We start from the raw sequence: 23,975 nt of genomic DNA on the forward strand, positions 1-23,975 counted from the left end.
TAAAATATAACTAGATGAAAGTAAACTGTCTACATTGATTTGTGATGGTCTAACCATTGTTTTTTGCAAGCAACATGAGCTGCTTTTTCGATAAGTTGTAGGGATAATGCAAACTAGTTGGAACAAAGATTTGTCCCGTGACCTGACTGTCAAAGTTCTCCTCGTAACCCACTGTATAGCCATCTGGTATCTTGGCAGCCTTTTGCCAGGTATAGCACTCCGGCGGAGTTGAGTTCAGTGCGTAGAAGGGATAGTCGAAGGTGTTTATGTATATGTCGACGCAGAGACCATGACTTCCCAGGTGAAGTTGACTGGCCACCGAGGGCTGCTTCAATCCACAGCTGCCCAGCATTATGTTGCGGTGGCAGGAGTACACAAAGGTTCCTTTGTCCCGACTCGAGTGGAAACACTGCACATGTCTGCCGGCCTTCGAGTGGTCCACCGCAATGGGATCGAATCCGGGTCCAGCCATGTCGCACGCTTAAACACAAAATACAATTAAGGTAAGTTTGCAAAACCATTCAAATACTGACTGTCTATGCTTTGGATGACATGATGGGGGTATAAATTTCTTCCCACTGCTGAAGCCAGTTGTCCGCCGAAGCTAAAGCCAAACATATAGCCTCGTTTTGGATCAAATCCCTGCTTGATGAGCGTCAAAATAATGGATGCTATAGCTCCAGTTAAGGTGTCAAAGTTTGTATATAGCCTTTGCAAGTTTGGGAATTAGAATTCGTACTTTCGATTTAATTTTTAGATATAAGCTTACCGCATGTACGAGGAACTGGCTACCACACTATAGTCAATGCATATCACGCAACCGCCTCGGTAATAACTGAGCCCTGAAATATTTATAAATTTAAAATAAATAATTTCGAACATAGAAATTTCCTTTAATACTTACGTTCAATTAGTGAGATGGCCCATTCATCCGAACAACTTTGAATCCAGCCATGCAAAACTATGGCAAACTTTTCAGAAGTTGAACAACCTGACCCATTAAGATCATAGGTGTCGTCATAGGCAGATGTTTCCAATGTTTTGGTATTGTTTTTATAGAAAATAACTCGCATTGTTTTCTGAGCATCATATTTGATTCTCTGTTTATGGGCTTTTCAACAAACTTATACATTAAGTCGAACCTACAAAGTATCTCATAAATACATACCGAATGTGTCATTTTGTAATTTGGATGCCTGTTTTTGCCTTAAAATCGCATACTTAAGATTCAGTTTGGAGTAGGTCTTATTAAATAAAAGTTGTAATATAAAAATGATCAAGATTGAGTGAAAAATACTGCACAATTGCATAGTTACTTTGAAATTTACAGAAAGAGAAAAAGGTAATATTAGTACAAATTTAATATAAATCCTAATGGGAAATAGTTTTTAAAGAAAGTTAACAGATCGATACTTTCAGTGGGATAAAAGTAATCGATGAAGAAATGATTTTGGCGCCAAAAGAAGCAATTTAAATTTCGTTTACACAAATTAACAAGAAAAGAATTTGAATATATTATTAAATATTGCAATTATCTTTATTTCCATTTATGTGATTCTTTTCTATGTAGAACACTTCTCATTGTCATCAAAATCCAGCGAGTTGAGAACATTGACATCCAGTTCCGGGTCCGCGTACTCCAGAATGTTGAAGTCATCTCCCATTTCGGAGGTGAGCGATTTGAGTAGATCATCGTCGTCGCCCTCGCCCAGTCCGCCCAGTAGGTCACTAAAGCCAACGTTCTCCAACTCCACGGCAGAAGGAGTGGCCTCCTGCGGCTCGGTCATCTTTACGTCCTGCTCCAAGGCCCTGCCATCGGATGGCTGAGATTTTCCGCTAATGCTCAACATTGGATTGTTCTGTGTAATGGGGGTATTCTGCATCATGCCCAGCCGCATGACATCGTTTGGTAGGAATAGGTCCGAATTGGCTCCCATGAGCATTGGCTCCGTGCTGTTCTTTTGCAGCAGGTTCCTTAGTTTTTTATCTCCGATGGGTTCGCTGCCATACACCGTGTTTAACTCCAGCCGACTGTCCACGGGCGTCATTTTCAGTGTAGAAGCTGTGGTCGCTTGCACTTGAGTCCTTTGCATCGTGGCCTTAATCACCAAATTGTCGTTTATGTTTGGCATCACATGATGCGGGTTGGCGTTATTGGGCGTTGGCTGCACCTGGCCACCAACATAGCTGGCCATGTCATAGGCATTTCCATCTGAAACGAATTTGAATTAAATAAAGTGAACTGCAGTACTTGGGCTGCAGTACTTACTGTACGTGACAAACATATTCGGCTGGTCTTCCTTCAATTTGGGCTGCTGTTTCCACACCCTACCCATGTCCTCTTGCTTTTGTGGTTTCGGTGGCATGGGGATTTTGTTTTGCTCACGCCTCTGTCGCAAGGCAGAGCGATTGTCCTTAGCTTTTTGCAGAAACGGAGCCTTTTTCTCATTGCACAGCGATCGCCACCGCTTCAGAATCTGTTTGCAGCGATCGTTCCAGTTGGGGAACAACTCCTTAAGGTTCGGATGCTCCGTATTAGCATATAACACAGCGGAAATGGTGGCCATTAGACCAAGGTCTGCAAGAAGAAATATGCTGAGTACTGGGGAAATTGTAGAAATTAAATCACTATTTTTACCCTCGTCCTTTCGCATTTTCTCAGCCGTCTTTTGGGTGCCAGCGTTAAGGTTTTCCGCCACGGGTTCCACGGCCTTGTGTTCCTCATCAGGTCTCTTTTCGGTTTGTAGAACTACTTGGCCCATTATAGTCTGCATATTCTGTTTATTGGCATTTTGTGCCTTCAAATGATCGGGCTGCTGTCGGAAATGGATCTGTTGAGCGGGGTTGACCGCAATGTTTCCAGGCAAGTATAGTTGGTTGTGGAACTTTTGATCCGGTGGCAACTGATTAGGCACCATATAATTATCGACCAAGACCACAGGTGATTCCCTACAAAACAAATTAGTTTATACCAATTTTTAGCAATTAGATCGGATTGAAATATAGACATTAGGCTTACCGCATTGGCTTTTCAATAATTTCAGCTGAGGGCACTGCATTCACCGAGTTAACCGTGTCTAGTTCCGGAATATTTGGTGAAGCCAAAGTGTCCAAAGGATGCCTGTTGGCAAACACAGTATTCGAAATCTCTGTATGTAAGGGGTCTGCAAGGGAATTTCTTGGTCATTAATAAATAGTCTGTAATAAATGCAATAATATGTTAAGCAATTACCGAAAACGTTAGAAACGGGAGCAATTGCGCTTTTTTGCTGTATTCCCATGGGCATTTGTTCGATGAAAACCGTCTTGTTCTCAGTTTTAATCTCAGCCTTGACTTTCTTCAGGGACTTGGCAGGACTCTTGTTTACCAAGGGTGTCTCCTGTTGGGCGGGACTCTTGCCCTCAGGGCGCGTGAAGTACACCTTCATGGAGGCATCAATTTCGTCAGAGGAATCCGACTCGGCCATGACAAACTCGCCGGCTTCCAGCAGCGGTTTGCCGAAGAATGCCTCCTGCAGGTACACAGGATAGGCTTCGATTAGCTTGTTCTTTTGCTTCTTGCGTATGATCTTTTTCTTCTTGTCCATGGTCATGAGTGAGTTCAACTGGTCAGCGGCCGTCGTCTCCTCGTTGTCCTTTTTCAAGCCTCGATTGCGAACGGAGAAGCCACCGATGCCCAGCTTCTGCAGATTCCGCTGACGCTTTTTACGCAAGATATGCACTCCCTCGTCGTTGGTGGTGATGGTGAAACCCTCGGGAATGGCGTTCTCCGTACCATCCCACACCATGCCGTCTTTGTACTTCTCGAGCGCCTCCTCAGCGCCGCCCTCCGCCGCTCCGTCCTTGCCATTCCCGATGGCCTGCCGCATCTTGCGCTTCCGCTTGATCTCCGTGGACAGGGACTTGATCATGCCCAGACCGCTTTCGCTCAGGCACACCCCGTCAATCCAATGGATGGCCTCGGGGGCCGGCTCGGGCACATCGTTGGCCAGCGAAAGGTGGCCCCCACTCTTGGCATCGAAGCCCGGTCCGGATGTGGCTGTGATATGCACGAATGCCTTGCTCGACTGCGGCCCGACGGCCAGCGTATCCTCATTGCCAAACTTGGCATCCATTAGGGACAAAGTGCTTCTCGTCGAGCAGCGGCACTTCGAGCACTTGTACACATTATTGTCGTAGTAATCGATGGTCAGCTGCGCGTTGATGGTGTCGCAGAGGAAGTGCGACCAGAGCTCACAGTGCTCGCATTGGATGATCATCTCGCCGTTGCTGTACGTGTTCTTGCACACGGGACACGACGATTGGCTGGTGCAGGGCGGACACTCGAGCATGTTGGAGTCCCCGAACTCATTCTTCTCGGTGGGATTTCGGCCGCACTTCTGGCACAGGGTGCAGAACGAGCACTTCCAGTTGCCCGTGGGCACAGTTTCCAGCGGTGGATTCACACAGTAGATATGATACGAAATATCGCACTCGTCGCAGAGTAGAAGGCGCGCCTCGTCGTTCTTCTTGCCACATCCCTCGCACACCGTGCAGTCCAGACAGCGCCAGCCCTTCTGCAGGATGCCCCGCGAGGGCTTTACGCCGGCGCAGTACGGATGATAGCATTGCCCGCACTGGGCGCACGTGATCATCACCGAATCGCTCTCGATGCCCAGGGAACCGCACATGACGCAGATATCCTGGGCCTGAATAAACTTGTCCCGCGCCGAGCAGAGCAACATCTTCTTGTCGCTGGTCAAGTCGTTGTCCATGCTACGATTCAGGCAGCGATCGCTGGAGATGCTGGGCAGCACCAGTTGGCGTCCCTTGCCACGCGTGCCGCGCTTCTTGTTCATCTGCGACATAACGCCCATGCGATGCAGGACAAACTTGCCGCTCTTGCCGCGCACATTCGAAAGGCACACTTTTTTCTTGCCCGTGGGCAGCTTCTGCAGTTCATCGCCGAACGGATCCATTGTGGGTTTGCCCTCCAGCGGGTCGAGCTCAATTTCTTTGAGACTCAGTTGCTCTGACGACGAATCCATGGTGGACAAGACGATCGAGTCGATTGCCTGTTGCGATTGCCCCGGACCCGACGAATTACTCTTGCAGTTGGGGCACACGTAATCGTAGTCGGGGTTCTGCTCCTTTTTCTTGTGATAGGCCGTTAAATCCGCCTCTTCGTCACACGTGCTGTGCACAAATCTGAAAGAAATCCATGGAGAATCATCAGCAGGGCGAGACCAATTAGCCAGAGGCGAGCGAAACGTACTTGTGGCACCAGCTACACTTGACCATTTCCTTGTGGGAGGCTGCTCGGTAAGCCTTCTGGCAAATTGGGCAGGAAAAACCCTTGTTCCGCTGCTGATAACACGAATCGCAAATTGTGTAGTGGCTGTGCCAGCGGGAGGAACTGCCGCCGCCAGGAGTTCTCGATCCACAGTCCGTGCAGACGCGACAGCGCTGGAATGAGTGTGATTTTATTAATTGCTCATGGTTTTTCAAACATTATATATGTATGCATACATTGCACTTCCAGCCGTATTTTGGGATCGCTGAGATAACAGGTCGCAGGCAAGAGGCATGGTAGATCTTCTGGCACTGCTCACACTTGACGTACTTGGTGTCGTTCGAGTCCTGCTGACGACAAATCTGGCACTTGGTGCAGCGGGCGCAGTTCCAGCCAGAACGGGTGTCTACAGAAGGTATATATGTATATTATACTAGCCCAGAAGTGGAGTTAATAGTTTGCCTCACCTGGCAGATTGGCCAGCCCAATGCAGGTGGAATGGAAGTGGTCTCCACAGGTACTACACATGATCAGTTTGGACAGGTCCCCCAGCGAGGAGCAGGTCAGACACTCCACGTTATTGTCGCTGCCTGCAAGTCGATCGATTAGTTGATTAGTTTTCAATGAAGTTTACAGGCTTCGAAGCAACAACAACCACTTACATATCACAGGCACTTGGCTCAAGTGCTCCGTGCAGAAGACAGTGAAGCTCTCCAGGATGAGGAGGCAGCCGGCGGCAGCCGCACATGGCCAGTGGTGCACCTGGCGGCAGTTCATCTTGCAGTTGATGGAGGCCCCGTGGCGGCCGCAAAAGTTGCACTTCTGCTCCAGGAACTCCGCAAAATGGCTGGCAAAGTACGTCGCATCCGCCTCACTCAACTGGCTCTTGCGCAGCGACCACATGATGCACATGCGGTGCACGTAGAGAAATCCGTCCTCGAGGAACTCGGCGGGATGCACCACCTCCGGCTGTCCGATCTTGTCCAGCTCGTAGTGGCAGTCGCCCGCGGGCAAGGAGACCTGCTTCTGGCCGTAGAACAGCCTGCTACCGTCCTCCGTCAGCCGATCCGTTGGATATTTATCCTTTATTTCGGCGGCGGAGGGCGCCTTCAGCTGCAGAATCTCACCCTGGCCCAAGGCACTCTTCTCCCCCAGGTTGCATAAACAGCACATCTTGCCCGGATACTTCTCCGGAAAGTAGGGCAGGTCGTCGGCCAGCGCCTTCTCCTCCATGCTCAAAACTACGTTCGTGCTCATCGCAATCCACTGTGTTTCATTAAAATAACAAAAAATAGCCGCCGCTTATTTTGTATACATTACTCGACTGCTAAATAAAATGTGCACGTGTAACGCGCCCCAAAATTATCGAACACCCGACAAAGTTGTCAAAATCGATAGTCGATAACAAAAAACATTTAATAGCTTTGGAATTGAAAAAACTGTTTATTTTGTTTAATATATGTAAATATAATAATATAATTAGCAAATGTATTTATTTTTTATCAATGAAATCTATTAAACAAAATTAAAAAAATTTTATTAACTAGTGATTATTTATTAATTTTTGCCCGCCATAACTGGTTGTCACGCCTTGTTATCGATAGACCTCTTGCTCGCCATTGTTATCGATAGACATCTTACTCACCCATCCCTATTAGCCAATTGCCATTGAAAACGAGATGCTGAATTTGTTTAGGACTTAAGAGATGTAAATAGAAGAATAATTATAATTTTATTACAAAAAAAAGATGGCTGTTTATCGTCCCCGAGGCACCTTGGCCAGAGTCATCCACGCCAAGTTTCACAACGACAACTCCCTAGAAGACATAGACACCCGAAAGGTGAGAGTCCATCTCGTGATCTCTTGCAGATTAATGTGCATATGGTGTATGGTTGCCTTTCAGTGGTATTGCTTGAACCACGAACTGCCCCCGAGATTCCAGGCCAAGTTCGTGCCCCTGGAGCCGGATGCCACCACGGTGAGCTGGCTGGAGCGCACCAAAGCCCTGTCGGCGAACATCTGGACCCACTTGTGGCACGCGCTGGCCAGGTCCATCCTCCAGTTCTTCATGACCCAGACGGACATCAATGGATTTTTGAAGCGCGGATCCATGTTCATCCTGTCCGAGGACCAATTCCGCAAGTTACTGGTCGCGGGCGGGTTTCAACCTGCCTCTGGAGACGAACCGGTATGAGGAACATCCTCTGCAGTTTGCCTTTACTTATCACCTTATTACAGGTAACGTTACTGGACATCGGTGCCGGCGATGGCGAGATCTCGCTGCGAGTGGCCAACACCGTCTCCGAGCTGAGTGGCAGTGCCGGGCTGCGGGTTTTCGCCACGGAAGCCAGTTGGACTATGCGCGACCGCCTTAAGAAGCTGAACTTCAACGTTATCACCGAGATAGGCGGCCTGCAGAACTTGGAGTTGATTTTGTGCCTCAACGTACTGGACCGGTGCTTCGATTCCTTCAAGCTGCTGGAGGACATTAACCTGGCACTCGCCCCCAACGGTCGAGCTGTGGTGGCCTTAGTACTTCCCTATATGCACTATGTGGAGACGAACACCTCGCACTTGCCACTGCGTCCGCTCCTGGAGAACAACGGGCGGCAGGCCTCGTTCGAGGAGGAGGCCGCACGCTTCATGGAGCTGCTCGAGAGTTGCGGATTCCGCGTGGAGTCTTGGACCAAAGCGCCGTACTTGTGCGAGGGAGATCTTCACCAGTCGTTCTATTGGCTAATCGACCTTATCGTTGTCATTTCGAAGAAAACATTCTAGATCAACGCTTCCACTCTGAACAATTGTAACCGTTTTGCTCCTAGAGTTAAGTGGCTGCATGGATAAACTGAGCATTTATACTTATTAAAAATGTAGGCTATAAATTAGGTAAACAATTTATTCTTAAACAATTACCAAAAATGTAAATGGATAAACATGTTTAAATTAAAGGGCGAGAATTCTAAGCCGCGTTCAAAACGAAATACTGTTCGTTAGAGCGTAAACTTGTGTTGGATACTTGTAAAAGTAACGAGGTAGTTAAAATTATATGGCGAGAACTTGTCTTTCAATTGATAATTCATATAGTCGTAGGTAATTTGTGAATTTGTCTAGATACTGTCAACTTATCTTAACTAGCTTAAATAGTCTTTTCGGTGGTCTGTTAATAATGGTTTTTGGAACTTGTGAAAACAACCTCCAGGTAGTTATTTGCATAAACAATCCTTTCGCAGTCTTCTGGAGAAGGGTTGTGAAATGGTAATAATTCACGATAGGGATTGTAGGTTATGTTGTAGGCGCGCTTGACGGCAATGTAATTTTGCTTGGCCACCATATTGATGGCCGTGTAATCAGACATTGCCTGGACCTTTGAGATCGACGTATAACAAATGGGAACACCAAAAGATCGAACCATACTTGACAGACAATGCTGCCAGTCAGAAACCTCATAACCTTCGTTTTGAACTTGTAATACCCTGACCAAGTCCTGGGTTATTTTTCCAGTGCCGATGAAATCGGGTTGCAGCATGAAAATCAAAGTGGGATCCACATTGTAACAGCTTGAGTACTGTGCAAATGTTAAGGGATAAAAGCGTTTTATCACGGTTCGACTATGATTCTTAACACTGAAGCCTCCCTTTATGTCTTCGTTCTGTTTAAGTGATTTCCCAATGAACACCAACTCCAGGTGACGAATGTTGGGGTACTGCAGGAACAGGAATTTCAGGTGCATGAGGTCGAAGTATCGCAGGTGCTCCTTGGTGGCGCCCACCACGTAAACGATGACAGCTTTGTCCGGATTAGAGACCCAGGAAATGTGCGTCAGGGCCAGGCAAAGGCTGGCGATGCCGCTGAAGGATGAACAGGTTGCGAATAGCTGGTATTCCTCCAAATTGGTAAATGAATTGCCGCTGATACTCAAGGAAGTGGCTTTAAAAAAAGCATCCACAATATGAGTCTCTGTTAGGGAACTGCTTTGGTAGAATTTAGTGATGTTCTTGAGACAGTCCAATTGGCGCAAGGGAGTGGAGATGAGGGCCAGAGTTCGGCAATCTTTTGGCAAGTGATAATCCTTGACTGCATGTAGGTGCTCCGTGCAGTAGGCCACTCCGGCACATCCATTGCAAGCTTCCAGTGCTTCGGTACTGAAGCACACATCACAGACGACTGGGTTCCCTATGAGCTGGCTTTCCCGCGGAGTGAGTGGTCTGGCCAACTTGATCCACAGAATCAGCTTAAGCTGGGACATGACGAACTGCAGCATCGCTCGATCGGAGATCCTTCCGTGAAGCAGTAACGGATGGTCGATCTGCCTGAACTTCTGAAGGCTCCTCAGCACCTGGCAAAGGGGCTTATGTTCTGGACGATCCGCAACGAGATGGGCCACGCTGCAGTATCGCTGCATTTTGCATCCTCTGCAAATTACTTTTGGCTTCATATGTGCTTTCTGAAGATGTTTCACGAGGCTTTTTTCCAGCGGATTCGAATCTTTAGCTAGTGTTAAGTCTTTCCAAGTCAGTGCTACATCATTAACACAAACAAAACACCTAAGGGACGATGGCGGATTTAAAGTCGTCATCTTTCAGTAGAGTATTTTCTGCAAGATATGTATGGAATACATGTGTTAAGCTCTATAATAATACTTGTGAAAAACTTTACCAATTCCTTAAATCAGCGGGCTTTTATTGTATAGTATTTGGGCATTTAAAATGCCTTTACAGCCGAACACTTTTGAAAGTTGAGCAGGTAAGTTTTGAACTGGTTAAAAAGAAGTTCCACTGAAATGATCTAGTGGAACTAATGAACTAGTTCACAGATTCCAAAAGATTCAAAAGACAATCTTAAAGCCCTTCCAGTTCCGAACCGAAAGTGTCATCTCTATCGGTTCCACATCAAGTTTGCATTTGCTCGCATTTTGGGTTTGTTTTGATTTGTATTTAATAAAAAAATCCAAAATGTCAGAGACCATGGCGGAAGAAAAGCCTAAAGATAAGTCTAGGGGAAACCGGCGCAAGGACAAAAAGGACAAGACCAATCAGGTCATCAAGGTAATGTCTTGAACGCATGGTCATCCCAGGATACACTGTTTCCTAATGCCCAAATTTATCTCACAAAAAACGCAGATTGTGATGCGGCATTTGCCGCCCACCATGACGGAAGCCGACTTCCTGGACCAGGTGGGTCCTTTGCCGGAGAACGACACCTACTACTACTGCCCGGCGGACTGGTCCCTGGGCCAGGAGGCCACCTGCCGCGCCTACATCGACATGTCGATGAAGGACATCGCCGACGTGCTGCAGTTCCGGGACCGATTCGACGGCTATGTCTTCGTGGACACCAAGGGCGTCGAGTACGTGGCCATTGTGGAGTACGCCCCCTTCCAGTGCTTCCTCAAGAACAAGGCCCGGAACGACGACAGCAAAGTGAACACCATCGAGAGCGAGCCCCACTACCAGGAGTTCATCCAGCGGCTGGCCGACGAGCGGGAGGAGGCCAGTCGGATGGGCGACGTCAAGATCGACTTTTGCTTCGACCGCCGGGCGGACGAGAAGGTCAAATCCACGCCCCTGCTGCAGTACCTGGCCAACAAGAAGGAGAAACGCCGCGAGGAGGCCCGCAAGCGGAACGAGGAGAAGCGCAAGCAGCGCGAGGAGCAGAAGCAGGTGCGTCTGGCGGAGCAATCGGACGCAACCAAGTCCAAGGAGTCGGCTGGTGCTGGCGGGGACACCAAGAAGCCCGCCGGCAACAATGCCAATGCCAAGAAGGATGGCAAGGAAACCCCGGCATCCGCCGCTCAAGGCAACGACGCGGCCAAGACCTCGCGCTCCAAGCGGCGTACGGAGCGGGATCAGCGGCGACGGGAGGAGCACGAGAAGCGCAAACTGGCCCAGCGGGATAAGAAGAAGCCAGAGGGTCAGAGCCAGGGCAAACCCGAACAAGACAAACCTTCCGGCGGCAAGCAAAACCAAAAAAACACAAAGTCTAAGGCGGACAAGGACATCGTCATTCTCAAGAAGGAAAACAAACCACCAGAGGCAAAGGATAGTGCGCAATTGCCAACCACTTCAAGGGCAGCAGAAGATTGCCAGGGAAAAACGACGACTGAAAACAGCGAGGTAACAGAAGCTGTCAAGAAATTCATCCAAGCTGCCGGCGGAGGTGCAAAGGATAAAGGAACTAGCGCAAAAGCACAGGATACAGCTGCCGAGGAGGCCATCAAGGCAGCACGATTCCGAGACTCAGAGGAGCGACGCATTCGCAACAAGGTTGGCTACTCACCATTCCACTTGCCACTCACCACTCTACTTATAACATTTATGTATTATAGGATCGTCCCTCGATTGCCATTTACCAACCCAAGGCGCGCAATCGCATAGGATCGGATGATTTGCCACAAGGCACGGGTAAAGACTGTTCGGATGGAGAGGCTTCCGTGGTGGAGGAAAAGTCGGCCAAGAAGAACAAACGCTCCAACCGGCGCAACAAATCGAAGCCCCAGGAAGTCAAGGAAGAGAATCAGGATGAAGCTCGACGCGTTTCCAAATCCTCGGAGAGCAGCAACAGTGCCAACTCCACCAAAGCCGTCAAATAGCGTTAACGTAAGGACTTTATTGTTAAATAAACGTTGCACATTTGGATGGGGCAGTCATGGGTCAATAGAACTCGTCCTCCATTTCCATCTGTGTACACGATTTTTGATTATTCTTCACCTGGTCCTGTGACTGGTACATGTGGGCCACCTGATTGGCGTCCGTTGCGTTCTCGCTGTTCTTGTCATCGCGGATGCGAATGAACCGGGGGAATCTCAGCGAGATGCCGCGCTCGCCGTCCACAATTCCTATGGCTGCTCGGTGGATGGGGCTCAGGGACAGATCGGCGCACTTGACTTCCCACACCTGGACCGGCTCAAACCAGTGATCCGGCTCCAGGCTGGCATCGTATCTGTAGTAGGACTTGGCACTGGGCGTCACATGCTTGCCCAAGAACTCGGAATGCGTCTGCAAGTCCTCATCGGTGAAGCCTAAAAAACAGAAGATTGCGTTGGATGTCTTTGAATCGGTTATGCAGTAGTACCTGTTCCAATTTTGCATATGCTCTGGTATTCCTCATTTTCGGTGTCATAGCAGGCAAGCAAAAATCCACCATAGGTTCCAGTTCGCCGGCCCTTTCCCTTGTAGCCGCCGATCACAACCAAGTCCAGTGAGTCGCCCACATTGGATATGTAATCCTTCTTTAGTTTTAGCCAATTTCTGGATCTCTTGGCAATCTCATAGGTGGCCTCCTCATCAAGAGTCTTCACCATAAGACCCTCGCAGTTCCCTAGTATATATAGTTATGTATAAATAGTTAATATATAAAAGTCGATAGGTAGAGCAAACCTTTGATGGACTCCTCTAGAAACTGTTGCACTTCATCTATATCATTCGTGTCCAAGGCAGTGGCAAATTTCCACTCTCCCTCGACTTCCTGGAAATGCTCCAGCAGCAGTTTGCGACGCTCTGACAAGTTTTTAGTCACCAATGCCGTGCCGTTGATATAAAGTAGATCGAATATGTAGACACAGACTTGGACCTTGATTTCTTCGATGTCTACGTTCTTACGCTTTCGCGTGCTAAGCACTTGGAAGGGCAAAATCTGCTTACGCTCGACATCCCAAGCCACAATTTCGCTGTCAATAATATAGGACTTTACTTCGCCCTTGAGCAGTCCACTGCTCCTGGCAATCAAATCCGGATATTTGGCCGTGTTGTTCTCCGAGTTGCGTGAGAATATGCTGATCTCGCCCTTTTCGTTGAGGTGAATTTGTGCCCGCTCCCCATCGTACTTCCACTCGCAGGTGATTTGCATGCCGCCGAATCTTTCGAAGACCTCGTGGACGCCCTTGGTAGGCTGGGCCAGCATGGGCCGCAGCGGCATGCCGGGATGCATGGGGCAGCGTTCCTGCAGCTCCTTAATGCCATACTTCAGGATGGCCGGAATAATGATGTCGTAGTTGGGACATTGGCTGAAAGAGCTCCGTTAATATATGATACCGAATGGCTAAGACTAAACCCCACCTGTAGGCAGTCTTTAGCAGCAAAGTGGTCTCTGCTATTTCATCCTTATACACCTCTGTCACCCTGCTGGCTTTGCAGTCGTCGATATGGTTCTTTTTGACCAGGCCAATGGCCAAGGCGGTGAGCAGACTCTGCTCGGCAATGCCAATGCGCAGCTTGCCAATCAGAGAGCGGATGAAGAAGCGAGCCTCCGACGATCGGCAGGCCACGAACATGTTGTACACCAGATCCATCTTCGACTGACCGGATATCTTGGCTATTTCCCGCAGCTTCCTGAACACATCCCTTACGTTCAAGGGAGCTGGCTGGAACATCATGCGCTGGGAAACGCGCGATTGCTCGGCCACAATGCCCAGATCTCCGATCAGGTGCGTCTGCGACTTAATGTGCGCCAAATTGCGACCCGTGGCCTTGCAGATGGCCTTCATCAGGGTGGTTTCGGCAACGCCCAGCTCCAATCCCTCGTAGGCGGGGGCCAGTTGGTTGATGCTAAGATACACACTGGGCACCAGGTCCTCCGGACTGACCAGCATCACCGAGCTGAAGAAGTTGCTCAGCGTGTCGATCATCTTGAGGCGTCCCTTGGTCTCCTCGATGACTTGGAATGTGCGAGCCAATGCCAAGTAGGGAGTGCTGGACATGATTTCCTTGGTTAAGATCACATCTATTGTTAACAGATCCACTTTACTTACACTTTCTTGTCCTTCCAGTAGGCGTTTTTGAGTGGATTATAGGATTCGGCGGAGGGATCATAGTTTTCCATATCCTCCTTGCTGGCGGTAGTGGAGTTCAGTCCTATGGTTGTGACCTTTCGATCAGTCGTTTTGTCGTCGGAATCCTGCTCCCTTTTAACCTCCTTCACGGGACTTGACTTTTCCCCTGAGTCCATAGACATCCGTTCAACCTTTGGCTTTATTTCCGGGGAGCCATCCTCGCTCTTTATGATGGGTTCATCCGGCAGTTCCGCCTTGGCCTCGATCCTTAGGTGAATTAAGACATTATTAACATGAAATTGGCACAAAATTGGCTCAGTTACTTGGGAACTTTTTTTGGTGGCGAAGGGCTGTCGGCGGCATCGGATTTCTTCTTGAAAAATGAGCTGAAATAAGGAATTTTAAGTAACAATAAATAATAATAAACTTTAAGGTTGTAAATTTACGTTATAGACTTTTGCATTTTGATGATGGCACTACTTTTAAACAAATATAAATTGCAATGCTATTCAGAAATTGGTTCCCGCCAGTTTGGTTTTGGTGTGACCAAAATCGATTAGGGATAAAAGGTCAAAGTTATGAATCTGAAAATTGTTAAAACTTTCAAATACGTAACTAAACCTTTTGAATTAATTTAACCAGGATCAGAAATATAAAAACTAATATATCATTAGCCCAATTGTTAATTAACATTTTACTTTTTCTTCTTTATTTAAATTTTCAGTTTAAGATCAAAAATATTAAAATTTTATTTTTAGTCTAATTAGTACAAAACAAATTACAATATATTTTGAACACAAGAACTATGTTTAATATCAAATTACGAAAAGTAAACGAAAATATTTGTGGCTGTATACGTATTTATTGTTTTTTAAAAAGTTGTTAGTTTCACATGTGACAAATTTCATATTTAATTACAAACCCGTTTTATTAAAATTTTCAACTTAAGACCAAAACATATATAAATTTTATTTATAGTCTAATTACAATATATTTTGAACACAATAAAAATGTTTAATATAAAATTAAGAAAAATAAAATATTTATGATACATGTAAAACAATTACTTTTAAATGCCCTCTGGTATATTGTACGCTTTCGGTGCTCTGGTCACACTACAAATATACGTAAGGGATTGTTGAATTCACAAATAATTGCAATAGCATAGCTTGGGAAATTTGCAAAGCGACAAATTGATAAAGCGATAAAGCGATACATTATGGCCGACGAAAGCATCACGCGAATGAACCTCGCGGCCATCAAGAAGATCGATCCGTACGCCAAGGAGATCGTGGACTCGTCCTCGCACGTCGCCTTCTACACGTTCAACGCGGAGCAGCAGTGGGAGAAGACGGACGTCGAGGGAGCGTTCTTCATATACCACCGCAACGCGGAGCCCTTCCACAGCATCTTCATCAACAACCGACTGAACACCACGTCGTTCGTGGAGCCGATCACCGGCAGCCTGGAGCTGCAGTCGCAGCCGCCTTTCCTGCTCTACCGCAACGAGCGGTCGCGCATTCGGGGCTTCTGGTTCTACAACAGCGAGGAGTGCGACCGCATCAGCGGCCTGGTCAACGGCCTGCTGAAGTCCAAGGACCAGGGCACGGGCACGAACGGGCAGGCCCAGCGGATGGCCGCCACGCCCCAGCAGCTCCAGCAGCAGCAGCAGCAGCCCAAGCAGGACAAAGCCAGCATATTCAATATGCTGAGCAAGGCGCAGAAGGACTACAATGCCCAGGTGAGCGGGCAGCCGAAGACGCCGTCGACGGCGGAGAACGTGACGGCTGGCAATGTGCTCAAGTTCTTCGAGTCGGCCAAGCAGGCCACTGCGGAGTCGCTGTTCCATCGCGTCCAGCCGCTGTCCGTGGACCAGCTGGAGAAGCAGCAGCGGGCGGGCACTCCTGGCGAGGATCTGCTGCCGGGGACAGCTGGCCGGGACAGCCACGAGAGCCGGCTGTCGCCGTTCCAGAAGTTGAGCAGCCAACAGTTGAACACCCAGCTGCTGAGTGAGCTGAAGATCGGGAAGAACTATGCCCCGGCCGCATCGTCGCCAACCAGTGCTCCGACCTCGTCGGCCCTGATGGTCAACGACGATGCCGGCAAGTGTTTGCGGAGACTGCTAGCCGGCGACAAGCCCGGTCCGGCCCTCATGCCGCCCACCATGTTCGATGCGCCCAACAATGGCAACCCGGAGCCCCAGGAGCCCCAGCAGCCACTCAACTCGACGCAGTTCGTCCAGGCCTTCACCTACTTGATCCAGAACGACAAGGAGTTCGCCAACAAGCTGCACAAAGCCTATCTGAACGGCTGTTCCAATCTTCTGCTGGACTCCAGTCCCACATACAATCAATAAACAGAAAAAACCAACATTTCCGAAATTCTGCCCATCTTTTCATTTGTTTGCATTGCAGTTAAAGTTCAAAACCATTTCAATTACAATATGTAATAGCCACAAGTAGACAAGCCAATTGTAGATTTAAAATCTAGCAGCACCAATTCCCAGAGCAAGTGTAGGCGAAATGCAAACAGAGATACAAGAACCCAAACTAACTTAGTTAGTTTTGTGAAGTATTCGTATTCGTGTTTATTTACAAAATGGCTAACTAAGCCGCAAGGGCATAGAAAAGATAGTTGAATGGCAAACAGAATTCAATAAACATAATTTTAGTAACAATAAATAACAACGTTTTTATTTAATTTAAGATGCCCAACTGAGAGAGCAAGTAGTACAGAAAACAGAACAGCCACAGATTAAAGTCGACGTGGCTAACACCCGCCGTTGCGGATGTGGCGACTGTGGTGAGGTTCTCGGAGTAGCCATCGAAGGAGACGATGCACTGGTAGGCATCGGGATCATCATCGGTGTCAAAGACGGCCACCACCGCCGTCCCATTGTAGTAGCCTTCCTCGTCCTCCTCCAAGCTGGTGGGCTCCCTCTTTACAACGTCCTGATCGTTTGAACTGCAGTGTAAAGTATATAGTTGAGTAACAATTACTTAGATCTTAGCATAGAATCAGTCCTTACACAATCGAGATAGATGGTCGGGGATAAACATTCGTCACGGTGCACTTCAGCTGGGTTTCGTTATGGATCTTATTGTGGCTCAGCTCCAAGGTGTAGTTCCTCACATCGATGACCTGCACCCTTTGGTGACTAGTGAAGGTCTTTAGAGGAGTCTGAACTACGCACTTGTAGTCGCCAGTAGTTCTGATTGTGGGATTAATAAGCGCCAACGAGCTGTACTGCTTATTGGGTTCCATAGAGCTCTCATACGAAATGTCTATCTCGTTCTTAAACTCAGGCTATTATAGGAAAACAATTATAATTACAGATACAAATTTGTAACTAATCGAATTTACTTACGATCGCATATGGAAGATTTCCCAGGATCCACTGATATATGGATTTCTCATCTCTGTACCATTTTAAAGTAAGAAACGATGGGCTCTCCTCGATTTCATAATCACAGTCCAAAATCGTTGGGTCCATCTCTTCGTTTTGAAGGACCACAATCTTGTCTTCGGACTCATCTTTTGTGGGATAGCATAGTGCATCTGCAAATGAAAGAAATTCTCGTTTAGAAAGCTTTCTTTTTTTTAAAAAACAAGATTGCAAAAATTACAGAACAGCCAGCGTTATTTGGAACATTATATAAGTAAATCCAAAACACATTTATCACCACCGTATGTATACAATCAGCAAATCTATATACATATTGGCGAAAGAGCTTATCTTTACGAAAAGCAAAAACTCGAACAGATGCCTGTTTTGTTTAAAAATAGAAAACAATAACAAACAAAAAGCAACAAAATTTTAACATTTTTCATTTGGTAGTTTGTCATGTGTGCCAAAATGCGTGGAAAAATGCGTCGAATGTTCATTTTATTAAGTTAATTTCACTGGAATGGTAAACTTTTAAACTTTTCATTGGGTACATTTTAGTTTTATTTTTTAGCTTTTCAAATTTAAATTTAAAATTTTTTAGAGTTTAAAATCGTTTAGAATTTTTTTTTAAATCACTTAAAATTTGTAATATTTAAGCTTATGATCCTTTGTGTCTCAAAAGTTAAAGGACATGCGAATATCATAGTAGCCAGTTGTTTATATTCCGTTTAAATGCACATGTTAATTCAAAACTGTTTTTAGCTATACGTTCGTATTTATAGATATCCGATTTGTCATTATTTTTCTCAAGGTTTGTCCGATGTACACTTGCTGTATTCGTATATGTTCATATACGCTTTTTGAAATGATTTCATTTCTTAATTTAAAATCAGTTCCCGAGTGCTGAATATTTGTTACACCGGCACATATATGCGCATGTACCTCTCTGGAATAATCCAATTGCAAGAACGATAATAAGTAGAGGATCCATAACGGTCTATTTACACTTCCTCATATATACCCTCGCGGTAGATCAGACTTTCGGAAGCGATCCTAACTCAACCGTCCGCTCTGCATGGTATAACTACAGCAACTGAATGCTTTTTTTTTTGCCACGGGAGAAACGAGCAGCGAGAAAGCATATTCGTACTGTGCCGAGATAACGCCGGCACTTCCTCTCTGGCACACGATCCGAACCCCGAAGGCTTGTTGAACCTATCGCGGCTGTAGCCCGTGCCACTTGTGCATGACTCTGGCGGAGAATAATCATCAGAGGCGGACATGTGTCTGGGCCAGAGCTGGTGGGTTCGGGTTTGGGTCTTTCGGGGAGATCGCTCTGCAGCTGCCTCAGTTTAATAGCAATAGCCCTGCATGTGTGGGGGTTGGAAAACCTTTCCGCTTCGATACTCTCCGCTGCTCTTAGCTGCCGTTGACTATTTGAAAACCAGTTGGCGGTTCGTTTCGGCCCACTCCTACGACTATACAACTAGGGATAGTCCAGTTCTTTGACCGTTTCAGGACATGCCACTGCTGACGGGTGGCGACACCCTATTCTTAAGGACCTCTCCACCTTTTCTGTGTCTCAGAAAAAGTGGAGGGGTTATTGTAACGTTTAACATTCAAAATATTCAGTCTCCATAGCAATAACGATCGTGGAAATTCCTGCAGTCCTAGGAACTTAGGAACAGCAACAACTTTTTCTTTTATTTTTTAAAATATTTAATGTCAAACATTAGATATTCTGAAAAAACAACGCAATCAAATTCTTATCGCTATTTTTTAGGCACAATTTAAATCAGTTTCTATAATTAATAAAAAGAAATAAAAATAAATATAACAGTCAATGAAAGATTTGATAATGATTTAATTAAAAAAAAATGAAATATAATGTACTAGCTGCAAAAAGTAAGGGTATCATTTATATAGTTTCATCTAGGCTAAGATTTACTTTTGCTTTGTAAAACGTTAATAAGTGTTCGTATGTAGTGGATTTTTTTTGTTAAGACTTAGACAGTCGTTCCAACTCGTTGATTAACAAAAGAAAAAGCCTTCACTCTTCCATGCGAATGTGTAAATACAATACACGTATGGTGCTAAACCCTTTTCTTCAACTTGTAAAAAGATACCCACATTTGAAAGACCATTGCAGATAAAAACGTTAGAGAATAAACAAATATATATTAATTGAGCTGGATTCCATTCTCGAAGAAAACCTGGCATCCATAGGACTTAGCTCTGGTCTCATTTACGTCCGCAGCCGCAGTGGCATTGAAATAGCCATCCTCGTATTCCTGGGCACTAGACTCCTCTTTCATAACTTTCCCAGTTTGGGATCTGTGGGTTAGTAATAAAAATTAATATATATATAATGCAAACCCAAATGAAAGTTATTATTTTACATGATTTTAAGACTGGGTCTGGGATACATTTCGGTCAGGATACACTGCACCTGGGTTCCATTGGGGAAGTTATACCGCTTGTTCGGATCCGAAGAAGCCACATATGAAGTGTTAATCTGGTTCCTAAAATAGGGCTGCCATAAGAGTAAATTTAAAATATTTTAAAATTATTAGAACTTGTGGCTTATTTCAACTCACGGTCACAGCGGGAGAACTTCTTCGAACCCACACTTTACAGTAATCATCGATGTGACTTCCTCAATCTCATAATCACAGCCCAAAATCGTTGGAACCATCTTCGCCTTATTTCGATATATGTATGCAAGCCTAACGTCTTTTGTGGCATAGCATAGCAAATCTAAGCAGAAAAGGAACATTTTATGTTAGGTATATATGAGTAAACTTATTAAAACGCAATTCAAAGGAATTTGATATTTGTTCAGATTTAAATGTATACCTTCCTGTAACCACACTATTGCTCGAATAAAAATAAAGTTTGAAACCATAGCGATCCTATTTATTTTTTAAATATTTAGTCGATTTAATGCGAGTCTAGTTTAACCGTAAGATCTGCTTAATCTAGCTATTCCAACTGAATGTTTTTGGATTGAGAGCACATAGATTTAAGCAAAGATTATACTGGCATTATCTATTTGTAAATTTTTATTAAAAAATGTAACTTAACATTTCTTTTTTAAATAAATGTAATGCATTTAAAGCAACACGTTAATGGTAGCAAAAATAGCAATTTATTATTTTTAAACCTAAAATTTGATCTTGTTTTTAAAAATGTTGACAATTTTATTTTTCTTACAAAAATACAAACTTCAACCTTCCCACGATTTTATATATCAAGAAAGTCTTTTTTTTTAAATCTCGTTCCATCTCGTTAGTTAAGAAAAGAAAATGAACTTTACTCAACCTTGCAAATGTGTAGTACAATAAAAATACTTTTATTCTCTGTTTAATTTTTGGCCTGCACTAATCTACTCAGAAATTTTTTTAATTTTTAACCGATATTATTGCTGTTTTCCATACCTCTTTATTCGAGAAAAATTTTAAATATTTCCAAAAAAATTCAAATAAACATGATTAACAAGACAAACAATATTTACATACAGTCGCATCCAAAATTAGGGTGTCCAATAATAAACTTCAGCATAGAGTAAATACAAATTAAGCTTATCTTGGGTTACAGAAATTAACTAATCGAAATAATCTGCAAAGCAAATAGTTGCTTCCGAAAAAGAGGGTTACTTTCTCCAAGCGCTAATAACCAATGTTTCTATCAGCCTAATATTATGAACAAGAAAAAATAGTAAGGTGTCTCTTATCCATTGTGTTAGGTACAACACCATTTGTTTTACAAAATTGTTTCTCCGGTTTCGTCTCGGAAGTACATTGCAGATGCCCTTTCTTTTTTTGGTTATTAATAAGGATGTAAATAGGGAATATTTATATATATCTTAATTTTTTGTGAGTAGCTAATTTCATTGTTATTTTTCTTGATTATCTCCTTTAATTTTATGTACTCTCCTATTTATTTTAGGAATTTATTTAACTTACTTTTAGAGGAAAGAATATTTCAGGTTCGTTGTTAGTGGATAAGCCAATTTAATCTTCTGAGTGTTGCTTTTTGAGGCCTGCGAAAATTGGTGCACTTAAAAAAAAACCTACTAAAATGCTGATTGAAAAGTTTTAAGTTTATGGGAAAGTAAGGGGTACAAATTAGAATCTTTAGCGAAAGAAGGAAAGGTGCCCATATACAGGGATATGAGCAATAAAATGTATGCAAATAACGATAGTTTGTTAAAATACCAACAAGTGAATGGGGGTAGGGTGGATGTTTTTGCCGCAGTGCATGACACGCGCCGGAAAGTCCGATTTCCACCCTTGTTTCGAGTGGAGCTCGTTAGCACCGCCTCCAAACGCGCAAACGAATGAAATTTTCCGTCCCTTTCTCCCGAGACAAGTGCAGCATCCTTTTTCGTCCAGCATCCTGTAGTTGATACAATCGTAATCGTAGCTTATTTATTCAAGGGCAGTTAACAATTGTGTTTTCCGCGAGAATATCTATAACTATGTGTTTTATCGGCGAACAACTCATTAACGGGCTGTAAAATTCATTAAGTGCTGTATATGTGTATTAGCTACTGATGCGATGGAATTTTCATTCATCAACAAGGCGAACTTCGACAAGGATTGTTTATACAATGCGAATTCTGAGTTTTATAACAATAGTGCCAATGGGGGACTGTCCGTCGCTAACCACATGAATCACTATAATCTAATGATTGACTCCAGCTATAAGCTATGTGCGAATGAGACTGCAATAAGGAGTTCTCTAAACCAGGAATCGAGCTTACTATTTTCCAAAATCACCACAGTTTCGGAATTTTATCCTGCAACTCATAACATTGCTTCTTATAACTCTGGTAAGTAGAGTTACTTTCTCTCTATTGATTTGAATACATTATCTACCAATATTTTTTGGCTAACACTTCTTGATTTCAATCCCATATTATCCATATGCCCAATTTTCACCTTCGAAAAGACTTCCATCTTAAATCTTATGGAGATGACGGTTTGAGCTTGACAGATAAATCGAAACAGAGAAGGATTCGGACTACTTTTACATCTAACCAACTAAACGAGCTGGAAAAGATCTTTTTGGAGACCCATTATCCAGATATTTATACCAGAGAAGAGATCGCATCAAAACTACATTTAACCGAAGCCAGAGTTCAGGTAAGAACAAAGCTAAAAAAAATCTATAGGTTATAAAGTTATTCCAATCAGTAAATTAACTATTTTCTCATAATAAATTTAAACCACTTTCATGTGTGAGAGTCAACTTAGATTCTATAACAACCCCTGATACGTTAATTCCAAATGTTTTATTTATTAATTTATTCATTCTACGAGATCCTTAAAATGTATAATAATAATGTATTTTTTATACTAGAGAGCCCTTCCTTTGGCTCATAAATCTAAAATATTTTAAATTTCTATAGACTCTCACTTAGAAATGAAGTCTTTCTTCTTATAACTATAGAAACTACATTCGTTAAATGGAATTTAATAAATTTATTGTCATGCAGCACACAATTTATCCTTACTCTGTTTCAGGCAACCATTATATAAACTTGTGCATTTTTATATTTTGTATGCATTTCAGGTATGGTTCCAAAACAGAAGAGCTAAATTTCGCAAACAGGAGAGACATGCCATTTACATAATGAAAGACAAGTCCATTAAAATGGATGGGCGAAAGAATCCTGCAGCTGGCTCAAAATATCTAAGTCCATCTCTTAAGGGATCGCAAAATGCCCGTCAAATGAAATGCTTATATGATCAAATATAGAAAGTGCTAATATCGATGTAAATATTAGTATACATTTTGAGGAAAACAATTATTTTGATATTAATTTTACTTACTATTTTGGAGCGAATTTGCGTTAAATAAATAAGATCTGTGTAACATTGTTGCTCTTTTACTGGTAATCCGAAATCTTATCATCTGGTTCAACACCCTCTTGAAGGCTCAGCTGGTCTGAGCCTGTGGGAACGAAAAACAAGAGGCTTATGGGGGTTGAAAGGTTAATCTTTATAAGTACCGAAAACGTCACCCCTCAAGAGAAAATTGCTATCCAATTACCGCGTGCAAAATTGATTAAATTGATATTAAAGTGGTGTATAGTGTAGACCGGTTTCCTAAACATAAAGACGATTTATGAAATTACAAATTAGTTAATTACAGAGAAATAAATCGTAGCTGCAAGTATGAAAAATTTTTTTTATTAATTTAGTTCACCATACTTATGTATTGATACAATGTCTCTTAAATTATATAAGATATGTTCTTATCAGGCACCTTAACGATTAAAACTTTAATGAACGAAACTCGCAAATAAAATTTATTTTGAGATTTGTATTTGATTATTTTCAAAAATTGTTTTTATTTCAGCTTTTTCTTTAGATATTTGAGATTTTTGTTTTGACAAATCACAGGTAATCGTTATTAGAAATTTTAATTTTGGCAAGTCTTAAATTATCATTATTTGGGATTTTTACTTATTAAAATATCAGATAAAACTCTATTTGCTCTTGTCTCCTTAGCTTGCATGCAATAATAGCAAATTTTTGGT

General features: G+C 44.0%; 9 protein-coding genes and 1 long non-coding RNA gene across 10 annotated transcripts; 4 read left to right on the forward strand and 6 right to left on the reverse strand.

Moving 5' to 3' along the window:
- Positions 1 to 47: 47 nt before the first annotated feature.
- On the reverse strand, positions 48 to 1,491 carry LOC128254348 (uncharacterized). The gene is made up of 5 exons (XM_052983402.1): positions 1,169 to 1,491; positions 905 to 1,111; positions 770 to 842; positions 534 to 709; positions 48 to 480 (listed from the first exon to the last, which is right to left on the reverse strand). The coding sequence occupies exons 1-5, from the start codon at positions 1,308 to 1,310 to the stop codon at positions 50 to 52; spliced, it is 1,029 nt and encodes a 342-aa protein (XP_052839362.1). The 5' UTR covers positions 1,311 to 1,491; the 3' UTR covers positions 48 to 49.
- A 22-nt stretch (positions 1,492 to 1,513) lies between these two features.
- LOC128254344 (histone-lysine N-methyltransferase 2C) lies at positions 1,514 to 6,624 on the reverse strand. The gene is made up of 9 exons (XM_052983388.1): positions 5,935 to 6,624; positions 5,740 to 5,862; positions 5,509 to 5,678; positions 5,255 to 5,445; positions 3,233 to 5,187; positions 3,020 to 3,164; positions 2,639 to 2,949; positions 2,270 to 2,578; positions 1,514 to 2,212 (listed from the first exon to the last, which is right to left on the reverse strand). The coding sequence occupies exons 1-9, from the start codon at positions 6,527 to 6,529 to the stop codon at positions 1,563 to 1,565; spliced, it is 4,449 nt and encodes a 1,482-aa protein (XP_052839348.1). The 5' UTR covers positions 6,530 to 6,624; the 3' UTR covers positions 1,514 to 1,562.
- Positions 6,625 to 6,907: 283 nt separating this feature from the next.
- Positions 6,908 to 8,254, forward strand: LOC128253631 (protein-L-histidine N-pros-methyltransferase). The gene is made up of 3 exons (XM_052982195.1): positions 6,908 to 7,113; positions 7,177 to 7,461; positions 7,512 to 8,254. The coding sequence occupies exons 1-3, from the start codon at positions 7,021 to 7,023 to the stop codon at positions 8,049 to 8,051; spliced, it is 918 nt and encodes a 305-aa protein (XP_052838155.1). The 5' UTR covers positions 6,908 to 7,020; the 3' UTR covers positions 8,052 to 8,254.
- A 125-nt stretch (positions 8,255 to 8,379) lies between these two features.
- LOC128253629 (uncharacterized) lies at positions 8,380 to 10,035 on the reverse strand. Its single transcript, XM_052982193.1, has 2 exons — positions 9,930 to 10,035; positions 8,380 to 9,867 (listed from the first exon to the last, which is right to left on the reverse strand). The coding sequence occupies exon 2, from the start codon at positions 9,847 to 9,849 to the stop codon at positions 8,434 to 8,436; it is 1,416 nt and encodes a 471-aa protein (XP_052838153.1). The 5' UTR covers positions 9,850 to 9,867; positions 9,930 to 10,035; the 3' UTR covers positions 8,380 to 8,433.
- A 104-nt stretch (positions 10,036 to 10,139) lies between these two features.
- On the forward strand, positions 10,140 to 11,972 carry LOC128253628 (regulator of nonsense transcripts 3B). The gene is made up of 3 exons (XM_052982191.1): positions 10,140 to 10,318; positions 10,394 to 11,536; positions 11,599 to 11,972. The coding sequence occupies exons 1-3, from the start codon at positions 10,226 to 10,228 to the stop codon at positions 11,860 to 11,862; spliced, it is 1,500 nt and encodes a 499-aa protein (XP_052838151.1). The 5' UTR covers positions 10,140 to 10,225; the 3' UTR covers positions 11,863 to 11,972.
- Positions 11,860 to 14,588, reverse strand: LOC128253627 (DNA ligase 1). Its single transcript, XM_052982190.1, has 7 exons — positions 14,487 to 14,588; positions 14,364 to 14,426; positions 14,020 to 14,307; positions 13,328 to 13,960; positions 12,650 to 13,275; positions 12,345 to 12,590; positions 11,860 to 12,291 (listed from the first exon to the last, which is right to left on the reverse strand). The coding sequence occupies exons 1-7, from the start codon at positions 14,501 to 14,503 to the stop codon at positions 11,924 to 11,926; spliced, it is 2,241 nt and encodes a 746-aa protein (XP_052838150.1). The 5' UTR covers positions 14,504 to 14,588; the 3' UTR covers positions 11,860 to 11,923.
- Positions 14,589 to 15,136: 548 nt separating this feature from the next.
- LOC128253630 (mRNA-decapping enzyme 1A) lies at positions 15,137 to 16,421 on the forward strand. Its single transcript, XM_052982194.1, has one exon. It carries the CDS (start codon positions 15,260 to 15,262, stop codon positions 16,394 to 16,396), a length of 1,137 nt encoding a protein of 378 aa, XP_052838154.1. The 5' UTR covers positions 15,137 to 15,259; the 3' UTR covers positions 16,397 to 16,421.
- Positions 16,422 to 16,598: 177 nt separating this feature from the next.
- On the reverse strand, positions 16,599 to 18,534 carry LOC128253632 (uncharacterized). Its single transcript, XM_052982196.1, has 4 exons — positions 18,371 to 18,534; positions 17,408 to 17,598; positions 17,069 to 17,346; positions 16,599 to 17,004 (listed from the first exon to the last, which is right to left on the reverse strand). The coding sequence occupies exons 1-4, from the start codon at positions 18,417 to 18,419 to the stop codon at positions 16,737 to 16,739; spliced, it is 786 nt and encodes a 261-aa protein (XP_052838156.1). The 5' UTR covers positions 18,420 to 18,534; the 3' UTR covers positions 16,599 to 16,736.
- Positions 18,535 to 19,666: 1,132 nt separating this feature from the next.
- LOC128253999 (uncharacterized) lies at positions 19,667 to 20,365 on the reverse strand. The gene is made up of 3 exons (XR_008267506.1): positions 20,285 to 20,365; positions 19,828 to 20,185; positions 19,667 to 19,762 (listed from the first exon to the last, which is right to left on the reverse strand). It is a non-coding gene; the product is annotated as an uncharacterized LOC128253999 (long non-coding RNA).
- A 1,311-nt stretch (positions 20,366 to 21,676) lies between these two features.
- On the forward strand, positions 21,677 to 23,275 carry LOC128253941 (homeobox protein ceh-17). Its single transcript, XM_052982658.1, has 3 exons — positions 21,677 to 22,262; positions 22,382 to 22,575; positions 23,006 to 23,275. The coding sequence occupies exons 1-3, from the start codon at positions 21,989 to 21,991 to the stop codon at positions 23,189 to 23,191; spliced, it is 654 nt and encodes a 217-aa protein (XP_052838618.1). The 5' UTR covers positions 21,677 to 21,988; the 3' UTR covers positions 23,192 to 23,275.
- Positions 23,276 to 23,975: the final 700 nt, after the last annotated feature.

The sequence above is a fragment of the Drosophila gunungcola genome (genome assembly GCF_025200985.1).
Source record: "Drosophila gunungcola strain Sukarami chromosome 2R unlocalized genomic scaffold, Dgunungcola_SK_2 000004F, whole genome shotgun sequence".
In the NCBI taxonomy this organism is placed as follows: domain Eukaryota; kingdom Metazoa; phylum Arthropoda; class Insecta; order Diptera; family Drosophilidae; genus Drosophila; species Drosophila gunungcola.

What these genes read in the sequence shown, in the direction of transcription:
- LOC128254348 (XM_052983402.1), bottom strand. Translation starts at nt 1,310, where the DNA reads ATGCAATTGTGCAGTATTTTTCACTCAATCTTGATCATTTTTATATTA. An exon ending in GCCAGTTCCTCGTACATGCG is followed by an intron (nt 710 to 769) that starts GTAAGCTTATAT and finishes AAACTTGCAAAG; the next exon opens with GCTATATACAAACTTTGACA. An exon ending in TGTCATCCAAAGCATAGACA is followed by an intron (nt 481 to 533) that starts GTCAGTATTTGA and finishes TTTGTGTTTAAG; the next exon opens with CGTGCGACATGGCTGGACCC.
- LOC128254344 (XM_052983388.1), bottom strand. Translation starts at nt 6,529, where the DNA reads ATGAGCACGAACGTAGTTTTGAGCATGGAGGAGAAGGCGCTGGCCGAC. An exon ending in GAGCCAAGTGCCTGTGATAT is followed by an intron (nt 5,863 to 5,934) that starts GTAAGTGGTTGT and finishes ATCGACTTGCAG; the next exon opens with GCAGCGACAATAACGTGGAG. An exon ending in GAATATGTTTGTCACGTACA is followed by an intron (nt 2,213 to 2,269) that starts GTAAGTACTGCA and finishes AATTCGTTTCAG; the next exon opens with ATGGAAATGCCTATGACATG.
- LOC128253631 (XM_052982195.1), top strand. Translation starts at nt 7,021, where the DNA reads ATGGCTGTTTATCGTCCCCGAGGCACCTTGGCCAGAGTCATCCACGCC. An exon ending in AAGACATAGACACCCGAAAG is followed by an intron (nt 7,114 to 7,176) that starts GTGAGAGTCCAT and finishes GTTGCCTTTCAG; the next exon opens with TGGTATTGCTTGAACCACGA. An exon ending in CTGCCTCTGGAGACGAACCG is followed by an intron (nt 7,462 to 7,511) that starts GTATGAGGAACA and finishes ACCTTATTACAG; the next exon opens with GTAACGTTACTGGACATCGG.
- LOC128253629 (XM_052982193.1), bottom strand. Translation starts at nt 9,849, where the DNA reads ATGACGACTTTAAATCCGCCATCGTCCCTTAGGTGTTTTGTTTGTGTT.
- LOC128253628 (XM_052982191.1), top strand. Translation starts at nt 10,226, where the DNA reads ATGTCAGAGACCATGGCGGAAGAAAAGCCTAAAGATAAGTCTAGGGGA. An exon ending in AGACCAATCAGGTCATCAAG is followed by an intron (nt 10,319 to 10,393) that starts GTAATGTCTTGA and finishes CAAAAAACGCAG; the next exon opens with ATTGTGATGCGGCATTTGCC. An exon ending in AGCGACGCATTCGCAACAAG is followed by an intron (nt 11,537 to 11,598) that starts GTTGGCTACTCA and finishes TATGTATTATAG; the next exon opens with GATCGTCCCTCGATTGCCAT.
- LOC128253627 (XM_052982190.1), bottom strand. An exon ending in TACTGGAAGGACAAGAAAGT is followed by an intron (nt 13,961 to 14,019) that starts GTAAGTAAAGTG and finishes AATCATGTCCAG; the next exon opens with CACTCCCTACTTGGCATTGG. An exon ending in CTGCTAAAGACTGCCTACAG is followed by an intron (nt 13,276 to 13,327) that starts GTGGGGTTTAGT and finishes GAGCTCTTTCAG; the next exon opens with CCAATGTCCCAACTACGACA.
- LOC128253630 (XM_052982194.1), top strand. Translation starts at nt 15,260, where the DNA reads ATGGCCGACGAAAGCATCACGCGAATGAACCTCGCGGCCATCAAGAAG.
- LOC128253632 (XM_052982196.1), bottom strand. Translation starts at nt 18,419, where the DNA reads ATGGATCCTCTACTTATTATCGTTCTTGCAATTGGATTATTCCAGAGA. An exon ending in AATTGGATTATTCCAGAGAG is followed by an intron (nt 17,599 to 18,370) that starts GTACATGCGCAT and finishes TTTCATTTGCAG; the next exon opens with ATGCACTATGCTATCCCACA. An exon ending in GAAATCTTCCATATGCGATC is followed by an intron (nt 17,347 to 17,407) that starts GTAAGTAAATTC and finishes TTCCTATAATAG; the next exon opens with CCTGAGTTTAAGAACGAGAT.
- LOC128253941 (XM_052982658.1), top strand. Translation starts at nt 21,989, where the DNA reads ATGGAATTTTCATTCATCAACAAGGCGAACTTCGACAAGGATTGTTTA. An exon ending in CATTGCTTCTTATAACTCTG is followed by an intron (nt 22,263 to 22,381) that starts GTAAGTAGAGTT and finishes ACCTTCGAAAAG; the next exon opens with ACTTCCATCTTAAATCTTAT. An exon ending in TAACCGAAGCCAGAGTTCAG is followed by an intron (nt 22,576 to 23,005) that starts GTAAGAACAAAG and finishes TATGCATTTCAG; the next exon opens with GTATGGTTCCAAAACAGAAG.